Genomic DNA, 12,502 nt, shown 5'->3' with positions numbered 1-12,502 from the left:
TATATATATATACACAGTATATATATATTATATTATATTATATTATATATATATATATATGAGATGATTTCAGTTTACTTTTTATTTATTACAGTTCTAGTTATCTATAATAGCCTTGCCACTAGAATATAGAAATGCATTTTACTGTAACTTCTGATCAAATAGTTCTGTTCTCCCTCAGGATTTTTGTCTTGTTTTCCAGTGCAGATATTCTTAAAATCAAGATGCATTTATGTGAGAATCAAAATAACAAACAAAATTCTTGTTTATCTGAGAAATGTATCAAAATGAAGAGAATTTATGATTGAAACAAGAACAAATATCTGCCAGTGGACTTGTTATTAAAGCATAAACTCATAATATGCATAAAGCATAAACTTTGCACATAATATACCTGTACATACAAAACTGTCTATTGTAATATACCTGCACATACAATTGTCAATTTATATATTGTTATTCCTTATTTACTTGTTCTATTTTTTTTATTATTTTATTATTCTTTTATTATCTGTGTGTGTTTGTTCTGTCACTGTCATTCTGTTACACTGTGGAAGCTTCTGTCACGAAAACAAATTCCTCGTATGTGTAAACATACCTGGCAATAAAGCTCATTCTGACTCTGATTCTGATAACTTAATTTTGCTAAACATCTCAGAAAACACTTAATATTTTCATTCTGCATCTCAAGCAAATAAATTTGCATAATTGCATAATTCATTTTAAATAAGAATGATATAAGAAATGAAAGAATATAAATTTTTATAGTAAAAACAAACAAGCAAACCCAGCCCAGATGAGAAAAAGTAACACAAAAGTAACATAACGCATTACTTTCCTTAAAAAGTAACTAAGTAACCCAATTAGTTACTTTTTCAGGGAGTAACACAATATTGTAATACATTGTAACTTTCCCCAACACTGCAAATGGCCTAACATTCATTCTATTTACATCTACACTGCATGAAAATAAGTGGAAAAAATGTAAATCAAGATGCATTTATGTGAGAATCAAAATAACAAACAAAATTCTTGTTTATCTGAGAAATGTATCAAAATGAAGAGAATTTATGATTGAAACAAGAACAAATATCTGCCAGTGGACTTGTTATTAAAGCATAAACTCATAATATGCATAAAGCATAAACTTTGCACATAATATACCTGTACATACAAAACTGTCTATTGTAATATACCTGCACATACAATTGTCAATTTATATATTGTTATTCCTTATTTACTTGTTCTATTTTTATTTTTTTTTAATTCTTCTTTTATTATCTGTTTTTTTGTTCTGTCGCTGTCATTCTGTTACACTGTGGAAGCTTCTGTCACGAAAACAAATTCCTCGTATGTGTAAACATACCTGGCAATAAAGCTCATTCTGACTCTGATTCTGATAACTTAATTTTGCTAAACATCTCAGAAAACACTTAATATTTTCATTCTGCATCTCAAGCAAATAAATTTGCATAATTGCATAATTCATTTTAAATAAGAATGATATAAGAAATGAAAGAATATAAATTTTTATAGTAAAAACAAACAAGCAAACCCAGCCCAGATGAGAAAAAGTAACACAAAAGTAACATAACGCATTACTTTCCTTAAAAAGTAACTAAGTAACCCAATTAGTTACTTTTTCAGGGAGTAACACAATATTGTAATACATTGTAACTTTCCCCAACACTGCAAATGGCCTAACATTCATTCTATTTACATCTACACTGCATGAAAATAAGTGGAAAAAATGTGATGCTACATCTGTGAGTTGTGTTAACATTTCAAGAGAACTTCTACAGAAACACCCACCATAAATGAGACAGCACCCACCGTGAGTAATACAGAAACTCCCAGCTCATTATCTCACGCTGTTTCAGGCTGTGTAAGTTAACCACGATGAAATATGAGCATTTGGAAGAATGTCATGTGGTTTCTTCTAAACAGTTCATTACAAAGGCAGAAAGGTGACATGGAAGGCAGCTGATGTGGATTTGGATCAACATTACCTCTGTGAGCGTCAAACACCAGCAGCGTCACAAACACGAGCCTCCAGCAGAGCGTCCTGCAGACCTGCATCGAGGGAGACAGGAACCTCCGTCTACAGCGGATCTCACACACTTCTCATCTTTGCAGCTTTTTCTCTCGCTTTAAAATGCTGTATGGTTTTATAGAGCAGCAGTGCAAAACACTTCTGCTTTCTTTTTTATTGTTAGCCAAATAAAACTATTAAGCAATTTTTGGAAAGCCACACATCACTTATTTTACTCATTACGAAACCACAAGTTTCCAATGACCCCTGCTCACACACACACACACACACACACACACACACACACACACACACACACACACACAGAGTTTCCATGAAACTCATTACTGGTCAACAGGGTGTGTGCTATTTTGGTATCATTGATATACCATTATTGTTTTTGTTTATATTTTGAATAATATTTTTTATTTTCACTTTTTGGGTTCATTTGAAAGTTGTAGTGATTGTGTTTGTTGTGTTTATTTTATTATTTGGCTTTTAAATATGTCTGTATAGTTTTCATAAAGTTCATGTTGTTTATTTTATTTATTTATTTCATTAGTTTATTTTAACTTAAACTATATGTTGTTTTGGAAACTAGCTGATTCTTTTTTAAATAAAATGTATTTTTTTGTTTGTTTATTTCTTTACTTACTTGTTTATTTCTTTATTTTACTTTATTTATTTTTGTGCTTTCAGTTTTAGTTACCAATCATTACCCTGATGTGTTTTGAAGTTTTGGGGACCAAATGTGGTCACAAGGAGACTAAAACTAAAAAACAGAAAAACGCAAGGTTTTGGGATCCAAAACATACTAAATATTATTAGCTCAGAATTAAACCCACAGAAGTCGATAGAAATTCCCATTATTGATCAGACACTCACACAAACCCTCTGTATGTTATTTTTTTTGGGAGAGTCACTGTGCGGTTGTGTAATGGAACATTTTAGGGACTCTGCATTTGAACTGGCTGAAGCTGAAAAGAAGACAAGCTGGTTTGAAGCTGCAGTCTCGAGGATCAAAACAAGCAGAAGAAAACCCACCGAACATTTACATCAACCGTGTCCTAACCCTAACCCTAACCCTCAGTGAAATCATGAAGCAGCACTGAATCCGACACAGCACTCACACACACAGACAGACATGAACTCACTCAAACAAACAGCACATACTACACTATCATAACACATCACTATCTGACTGCAACAAGGCATATGGCACGTGAAGGATGTCTTACCATGTTGGAGGAGTGTTGGAGGAGTGAGCTGTCGGGTCGCTGGTAATCATCTGAAGAAGCCTCCAGGAAACAGTGAGGGGACACACTTACACACAGCTCCTCCTTCACCCCAGCTCCACCCATGATTCCTGCAGACATCCACCTACAGGAGGCATATTCCTCAAACCCCTCTGCTGCACCTGCGGCGAGCAACAGCAAGAACAGACACGAAGCTGAAGCTATAGGCTCTGCTCTGCGGTGGCTTTGCATTGATCTGAGCGAGTGTCGAGGCTCGGACGGATTGCGTGCATGACCAGCATCATGTGGGAAACTGTGAAATTAAAATATTCATAATACAATATAGATATATATATATTCATACCGTTTTTGTAATCTGCATTTAATTGTATTTTCAAAAATAACATTAAAAAGAAAAATATGTTTTTAATTGTAATCCCAAACAGCATGTTGATTATTGTCGCAGTAACTCGTAATCAGCTGTTAATGTTCAGTGGATGAAGTCAGGTGTAGTTCATCACAAGCTATCAACATGTTTGAAAACCTCACTTTTCTCAACACAGTTCAGATGGAAATGTACATATTATTTTTTAAGCTGACCAACATAACGTTGCAAAATTATGAAATGATTCTAATTAATAATGCATGATGGATATAAGTTATATACAAATTATTGTTAAAAATTCTGTATGGTTATTATTTTAATAGGCCTATATTATATTTCTTTATATCATCAACTTTCATTATATATAATTTATTGTAAGATACATTTGATTTAAATTTAAAAATAACATTAAAATGGTAGGCTATATATAAACTAAAAAAGTTTTTATTTTAATCTGTTTTTGGAGTTTAAAAAAAAGTTAAGTTGTGCTCAGTGTATGCATTTCATTGCCTAGAAATACAAATCAAGTGTCGTGCTGTTCTTTTCAATAAGTCTCAATCAGATGCTGTCAAGGCGATACTTAGTGGATGACGTCACTTCACACGGGCGATAGTTAGTGCATGACGTCACTTCCCACGGGCGATAGTTAGTGAATGACGCCACGTCACACGGGTGATAGTTCGTGCATGACGTCACTTCCCACGGGCGATAGTTAGTGAATGACGCCACGTCACACGGGTGATAGTTCGTGCATGACGTCACTTCCCACGGGCGATAGTTAGTGAATGACGCCACGTCACACGGGTGATAGTTCGTGCATGACGTCACTTCCCACGGGCGATAGTTAGTGAATGACGCCACGTCACACGGGTGATAGTTCGTGCATGACGTCACTTCCCACGGGCGATAGTTAGTGAATGACGCCACGTCACACGGGTGATAGTTCGTGCATGACGTCACTTCCCACGGGCGATAGTTAGTGAATGACGCCACGTCACACGGGTGATAGTTCGTGCATGACGTCACTTCCCACGGGCGATAGTTAGTGAATGACGCCACGTCACACGGGTGATAGTTCGTGCATGACGTCACTTCCCACGGGCGATAGTTAGTGAATGACGCCACGTCACACGGGTGATAGTTCGTGCATGACGTCACTTCCCACGGGCGATAGTTAGTGAATGACGCCACGTCACACGGGTGATAGTTCGTGCATGACGTCACTTCCCACGGGCGATAGTTAGTGAATGACGCCACGTCACACGGGTGATAGTTCGTGCATGACGTCACTTCCCACGGGCGATAGTTAGTGAATGACGCCACGTCACACGGGTGATAGTTCGTGCATGACGTCACTTCCCACGGGCGATAGTTAGTGAATGACGCCACGTCACACGGGTGATAGTTCGTGCATGACGTCACTTCCCACGGGCGATAGTTAGTGAATGACGCCACGTCACACGGGTGATAGTTCGTGCATGACGTCACTTCCCACGGGCGATAGTTAGTGAATGACGCCACGTCACACGGGTGATAGTTCGTGCATGACGTCACTTCCCACGGGCGATAGTTAGTGAATGACGCCACGTCACACGGGTGATAGTTCGTGCATGACGTCACTTCCCACGGGCGATAGTTAGTGAATGACGCCACGTCACACGGGTGATAGTTCGTGCATGACGTCACTTCCCACGGGCGATAGTTAGTGAATGACGCCACGTCACACGGGTGATAGTTCGTGCATGACGTCACTTCCCACGGGCGATAGTTAGTGAATGACGCCACGTCACACGGGTGATAGTTCGTGCATGACGTCACTTCCCACGGGCGATAGTTAGTGAATGACGCCACGTCACACGGGTGATAGTTCGTGCATGACGTCACTTCCCACGGGCGATAGTTAGTGAATGACGCCACGTCACACGGGTGATAGTTCGTGCATGACGTCACTTCCCACGGGCGATAGTTAGTGAATGACGCCACGTCACACGGGTGATAGTTCGTGCATGACGTCACTTCCCACGGGCGATAGTTAGTGAATGACGCCACGTCACACGGGTGATAGTTCGTGCATGACGTCACTTCCCACGGGCGATAGTTAGTGAATGACGCCACGTCACACGGGTGATAGTTCGTGCATGACGTCACTTCCCACGGGCGATAGTTAGTGAATGACGCCACGTCACACGGGTGATAGTTCGTGCATGACGTCACTTCCCACGGGCGATAGTTAGTGAATGACGCCACGTCACACGGGTGATAGTTCGTGCATGACGTCACTTCCCACGGGCGATAGTTAGTGAATGACGCCACGTCACACGGGTGATAGTTCGTGCATGACGTCACTTCCCACGGGCGATAGTTAGTGAATGACGCCACGTCACACGGGTGATAGTTCGTGCATGACGTCACTTCCCACGGGCGATAGTTAGTGAATGACGCCACGTCACACGGGTGATAGTTCGTGCATGACGTCACTTCCCACGGGCGATAGTTAGTGAATGACGCCACGTCACACGGGTGATAGTTCGTGCATGACGTCACTTCCCACGGGCGATAGTTAGTGAATGACGCCACGTCACACGGGTGATAGTTCGTGCATGACGTCACTTCCCACGGGCGATAGTTAGTGAATGACGCCACGTCACACGGGTGATAGTTCGTGCATGACGTCACTTCCCACGGGCGATAGTTAGTGAATGACGCCACGTCACACGGGTGATAGTTCGTGCATGACGTCACTTCCCACGGGCGATAGTTAGTGAATGACGCCACGTCACACGGGTGATAGTTCGTGCATGACGTCACTTCCCACGGGCGATAGTTAGTGAATGACGCCACGTCACACGGGTGATAGTTCGTGCATGACGTCACTTCCCACGGGCGATAGTTAGTGAATGACGCCACGTCACACGGGTGATAGTTCGTGCATGACGTCACTTCCCACGGGCGATAGTTAGTGAATGACGCCACGTCACACGGGTGATAGTTCGTGCATGACGTCACTTCCCACGGGCGATAGTTAGTGAATGACGCCACGTCACACGGGTGATAGTTCGTGCATGACGTCACTTCCCACGGGCGATAGTTAGTGAATGACGCCACGTCACACGGGTGATAGTTCGTGCATGACGTCACTTCCCACGGGCGATAGTTAGTGAATGACGCCACGTCACACGGGTGATAGTTCGTGCATGACGTCACTTCCCACGGGCGATAGTTAGTGAATGACGCCACGTCACACGGGTGATAGTTCGTGCATGACGTCACTTCCCACGGGCGATAGTTAGTGAATGACGCCACGTCACACGGGTGATAGTTCGTGCATGACGTCACTTCCCACGGGCGATAGTTAGTGAATGACGCCACGTCACACGGGTGATAGTTCGTGCATGACGTCACTTCCCACGGGCGATAGTTAGTGAATGACGCCACGTCACACGGGTGATAGTTCGTGCATGACGTCACTTCCCACGGGCGATAGTTAGTGAATGACGCCACGTCACACGGGTGATAGTTCGTGCATGACGTCACTTCCCACGGGCGATAGTTAGTGAATGACGCCACGTCACACGGGTGATAGTTCGTGCATGACGTCACTTCACACGGGCGATAGTTAGTGGATGACGTCTATATAGGCTATATATAAACTAAAAAAGTTTTTATTTTAATCTGTTTTTGGAGTTTAAAAAAAAGTTAAGTTGTGCTCAGTGTATGCATTTCATTGCCTAGAAATACAAATCAAGTGTCGTGCTGTTCTTTTCAATAAGTCTCAATCAGATGCTGTCAAGGTGATAGTTAGTGGATGACGTCACTTCACACGGGCGATAGTTAGTGGATGACGTCACGTCACACGGGCGATAGTTAGTGGATGACGTCACGTCACACGGGCGATAGTTAGTGGATGACGTCACGTCACACGGGCGATAGTTAGTGGATGACGTCACGTCACACGGGCGATAGTTAGTGGATGACGTCACGTCACACGGGCGATAGTTAGTGGATGACGTCACGTCACACGGGCGATAGTTAGTGGATGACGTCACGTCACACGGGCGATAGTTAGTGGATGACGTCACGTCACACGGGCGATAGTTAGTGGATGACGTCACGTCACACGGGCGATAGTTAGTGGATGACGTCACGTCACACGGGCGATAGTTAGTGGATGACGTCACGTCACACGGGCGATAGTTAGTGGATGACGTCACGTCACACGGGCGATAGTTAGTGGATGACGTCACGTCACACGGGCGATAGTTAGTGGATGACGTCACGTCACACGGGCGATAGTTAGTGGATGACGTCACGTCACACGGGCGATAGTTAGTGGATGACGTCACGTCACACGGGCGATAGTTAGTGGATGACGTCACGTCACACGGGCGATAGTTAGTGGATGACGTCACGTCACACGGGCGATAGTTAGTGGATGACGTCACGTCACACGGGCGATAGTTAGTGGATGACGTCACGTCACACGGGCGATAGTTAGTGGATGACGTCACGTCACACGGGCGATAGTTAGTGGATGACGTCACGTCACACGGGCGATAGTTAGTGGATGACGTCACGTCACACGGGCGATAGTTAGTGGATGACGTCACGTCACACGGGCGATAGTTAGTGGATGACGTCACGTCACACGGGCGATAGTTAGTGGATGACGTCACGTCACACGGGCGATAGTTAGTGGATGACGTCACGTCACACGGGCGATAGTTAGTGGATGACGTCACGTCACACGGGCGATAGTTAGTGGATGACGTCACGTCACACGGGCGATAGTTAGTGGATGACGTCACGTCACACGGGCGATAGTTAGTGGATGACGTCACGTCACACGGGCGATAGTTAGTGGATGACGTCACGTCACACGGGCGATAGTTAGTGGATGACGTCACGTCACACGGGCGATAGTTAGTGGATGACGTCACGTCACACGGGCGATAGTTAGTGGATGACGTCACGTCACACGGGCGATAGTTAGTGGATGACGTCACGTCACACGGGCGATAGTTAGTGGATGACGTCACGTCACACGGGCGATAGTTAGTGGATGACGTCACGTCACACGGGCGATAGTTAGTGGATGACGTCACGTCACACGGGCGATAGTTAGTGGATGACGTCACGTCACACGGGCGATAGTTAGTGGATGACGTCACGTCACACGGGCGATAGTTAGTGGATGACGTCACGTCACACGGGCGATAGTTAGTGGATGACGTCACGTCACACGGGCGATAGTTAGTGGATGACGTCACGTCACACGGGCGATAGTTAGTGGATGACGTCACGTCACACGGGCGATAGTTAGTGGATGACGTCACGTCACACGGGCGATAGTTAGTGGATGACGTCACGTCACACGGGCGATAGTTAGTGGATGACGTCACGTCACACGGGCGATAGTTAGTGGATGACGTCACGTCACACGGGCGATAGTTAGTGGATGACGTCACGTCACACGGGCGATAGTTAGTGGATGACGTCACGTCACACGGGCGATAGTTAGTGGATGACGTCACGTCACACGGGCGATAGTTAGTGGATGACGTCACGTCACACGGGCGATAGTTAGTGGATGACGTCACGTCACACGGGCGATAGTTAGTGGATGACGTCACGTCACACGGGCGATAGTTAGTGGATGACGTCACGTCACACGGGCGATAGTTAGTGGATGACGTCACGTCACACGGGCGATAGTTAGTGGATGACGTCACGTCACACGGGCGATAGTTAGTGGATGACGTCACGTCACACGGGCGATAGTTAGTGGATGACGTCACGTCACACGGGCGATAGTTAGTGGATGACGTCACGTCACACGGGCGATAGTTAGTGGATGACGTCACGTCACACGGGCGATAGTTAGTGCATGACGTCACTTCACACGGGCGACTGTCCGAGTGAAAAGTGCGCTTCAAATAACAACAGCGCTGGTTTTTCTCTCAGGAAGGGCACGCATGTAGTCCAGATGTGTGTCGCCCTCTGGAGGCTGAGTACAGCACTGCGCTGTCGCAATCCTCTTCAGCTTATAAACGAGGGCAGGACGCCGAGCAGCATCCGGGAGACATGTCCCAGCGCTTCCGCTCATCATCATCATCATCAGCAGCAGCAGCAGCCTCACGGTCGCTTCAGAGCATGTTTGATCGAGACAGAGATCTGGACAAGACGGTCCTCGTGGGGAACATCCACAGCTGCGTGACAGAGGAGATTCTGTTCGAGCTGTTCCTGCAGGTGAGCTCTTCATCATCTTCATCATTCACCTGTTCACACTCCTGCAGTGACAATAACTGTCTTGTCGAATCTGTTTGTGCAGCCCATATTTCTTTGCTTCGTTTTCTGGCGTTCAGAGCAAGGAGCTAATCATGCTGTAATCGTTGAACTAGACACGCTTTGTGGGATTTGAAGTCAAAACATTGACCTAAAAATGAATCAATCTTTTCTAGAGTAATGCTGGATACTTCTGTCTCTGGTAGAACTACACAGTTTGTTTGTTTTGTTAGTGTGTTGTATTTATTTCTTTGTTTAAATGTAATTTATTGTTGTTAGTTTATTATTATTATTATCAATAATGTTTTTATTTATTTATTTGTAATAGTTATTTGTTTGTTTAGTTATTATTATTTAAATTGTAATGTATTCATATTTAGATTTAATATGTATATTTATATGTATATATTATATTATATTTGTTTGTTTAAATTGTAATTTATCATGGTTATAGTTTATTTATTATTATTAGTAGTAGTATCATCAATGTTTTATTTATTTTTACTTGTCATTTATAATTGTTATAATGGTTATTTATTTTAGATATTATTATTATTATTATTATTTAAATTGTAAAGTGTTTGATGTTTAATATTTAGTTATTTGTTTAAAGGAATTTATTATTGTAGTTACAGTTTATTATTATTATTATATTATTAATGTTTTGAATATTTTTCTAATTATGTATTGTCATTTATAGCTGTAATGGTTATTTATCTGTTTAGTAATTATTATTTAAATAGTAATGTATTCGTGTATATATATATATATATATATTAGGGCTGCACGATAAATCAGATGCGATATTTAACGCGCATCTTATCAGTAAAGCCGGTTCTGTAATCAGCGGTAAATCTCCATCACCTGCGTGCTTTCACATTGAGCAGCATTAACTACACAGAGCCGTTGTTCACTGACGAGCTGCGCTAAAAATCGCGCGAATATGAACGTGGTTTGGCGCAGCTCGTCAGTGAACAACGGCTCTGTGTAGTTAATGCTGCTCAATGTGAAAGCACGCAGGTGATGGTATATATATATATATACATATATATATATACATATATACATATATACATATATACATATATACATATATACATATATACATACATACATACATACATACATACATACATGCATGCATATAAAAAAACTTTTTTTGTTGTTTCTGTTGAAGTGGGAAATGTGTGATCCTCTTTTCAAACCCATATTTTCAGGCCGGGCCGGTAGACGAGGTGCGTATCTTCAGAGATGGGCCGCAGGCTTCATATGGATGTGTTTACTATAAGCACGCTGAAGCGGTTCCCTACGCAGTCGAGCTTCTCAATGGAATCTGGCTCTATGGGCAGCCCATCAAGTTACAGCGTAAAACCGGTGGGTAACGTCTAAAACAGGTGTTGACTTGAAGGTGGACACGTTATCTTGAACGTCCACAGTGACCGAACGCTTGTGCTGTTTCTAGATGGACATTATCATAGAAGTGATGCGTGTGCGTACTACACGGGGACAGGACTGATAGCAGACAGGTGTGTCCCGTTACAAACACACTCCACCGCTTCTGTTCATGCCAGAGTTTGGCAGGATGGGGAGTATAGTAATAATATGACTGCAAGTATGTGCTTCATTGCTGATGGGAAAATACATCATTCTGAGTGTGTAGTATGTCAGAGAGCCTATACTCCCATATCAAAAGATGTGTCTGGCTTCCCCGGAGTACCTAAAATCATTACTTTAAGTAAAGTATTCAACCATCTCAAGACTCTCCTCTTCTGTTGCTTTGTGGGAAATATTTGCTCAAAGCATGAACAGATGAACTCTTCATTATATATATGATTTGGCACATACTATTTATAATATTGCAGACTATTTGGAACAGATAGCATGATTTGCTTCATTCATATGAAAAATAAAATGTATTAGCGTTTCCACAGAAATATTGTGCAGCACGACTGTGTTCAGCACTGATAATAATCAGAAATATTTCTCGAGCAGCAGAGCAGCATATTATACTGATTTCTGAAGATCATGTGACACTGAAGACTGGAGTAATGATGCTGAAAATACAGCTGCGCATCACAGAAATACATTACAGTTTAACAGAGATTCACATAGAAAACAGCTGTTTTACATTCTAATAATATTTCACAATTTTTACTGTATTTTTGATCAAATAAATGCAGCCTTGAGCAGAAGAGACTCTCAGAAACCGACCCCAAACTTTTGAATGGTGTTCTTTTTGTAAGAGAGAGAGATATTTAGCATGTTGTAATGTCATGTGTTTTTAATTGTGTGACTTTTATTGAGATTTTTCTGTTATTTCCCGTCATTACAGTGCAGATGCTGTGCGCCGGGATGATGTGGTTTTGAGTTTAAATGGCAGTCCAGTGGAGATCCCTTCTAATGAAGCATACAGCTGGAGTGACATGGTAACATACTCAGAGAGAATAATAATAACAATAAAAAAATAAAATATATATATATATATATATATAAAAATAATCAACAAACTTTTATTCCAAAAAGAGCTAACAGCACAAAATGTTTTTTTTTTTTTTTTTAATTAATAGA

At 42.3% G+C, this 12,502-nt stretch overlaps 2 protein-coding genes across 2 annotated transcripts in view; one reads left to right on the top strand and one right to left on the bottom strand.

Moving 5' to 3' along the window:
* The window catches only part of LOC107572383 (T-complex protein 1 subunit zeta-like), a 41,684-nt gene that overhangs the window by 12,197 nt on the left and 16,985 nt on the right, over positions 1-12,502 (bottom strand). The window contains exon 11 of the mRNA XM_016258820.1: positions 2,010-2,041. Coding sequence (XP_016114306.1) covers positions 2,010-2,041 — 32 coding nt within the window. The remainder of the gene's footprint in view (positions 1-2,009; positions 2,042-12,502) is intronic.
* Positions 9,626-12,502, top strand: part of rbm11 (RNA binding motif protein 11) — a 4,075-nt gene continuing 1,198 nt past the window's right edge. Inside the window, exons 1-4 of the mRNA XM_016258823.1 lie at positions 9,626-9,898; positions 11,152-11,308; positions 11,397-11,460; positions 12,267-12,360. Coding sequence (XP_016114309.1) covers positions 9,734-9,898; positions 11,152-11,308; positions 11,397-11,460; positions 12,267-12,360 — 480 coding nt within the window. The 5' untranslated portion in view covers positions 9,626-9,733. The remainder of the gene's footprint in view (positions 9,899-11,151; positions 11,309-11,396; positions 11,461-12,266; positions 12,361-12,502) is intronic.

This window comes from Sinocyclocheilus grahami, unplaced genomic scaffold (assembly GCF_001515645.1).
Source record: "Sinocyclocheilus grahami isolate Dianchi unplaced genomic scaffold, SAMN03320097.WGS_v1.1 scaffold1742.1, whole genome shotgun sequence".
Taxonomy (NCBI): Eukaryota; Metazoa; Chordata; class Actinopteri; order Cypriniformes; family Cyprinidae; genus Sinocyclocheilus; species Sinocyclocheilus grahami.
The sequence above is the reverse complement of the archived record's forward strand: the minus strand, read 5'-3'. Positions and strand labels throughout refer to the sequence as shown.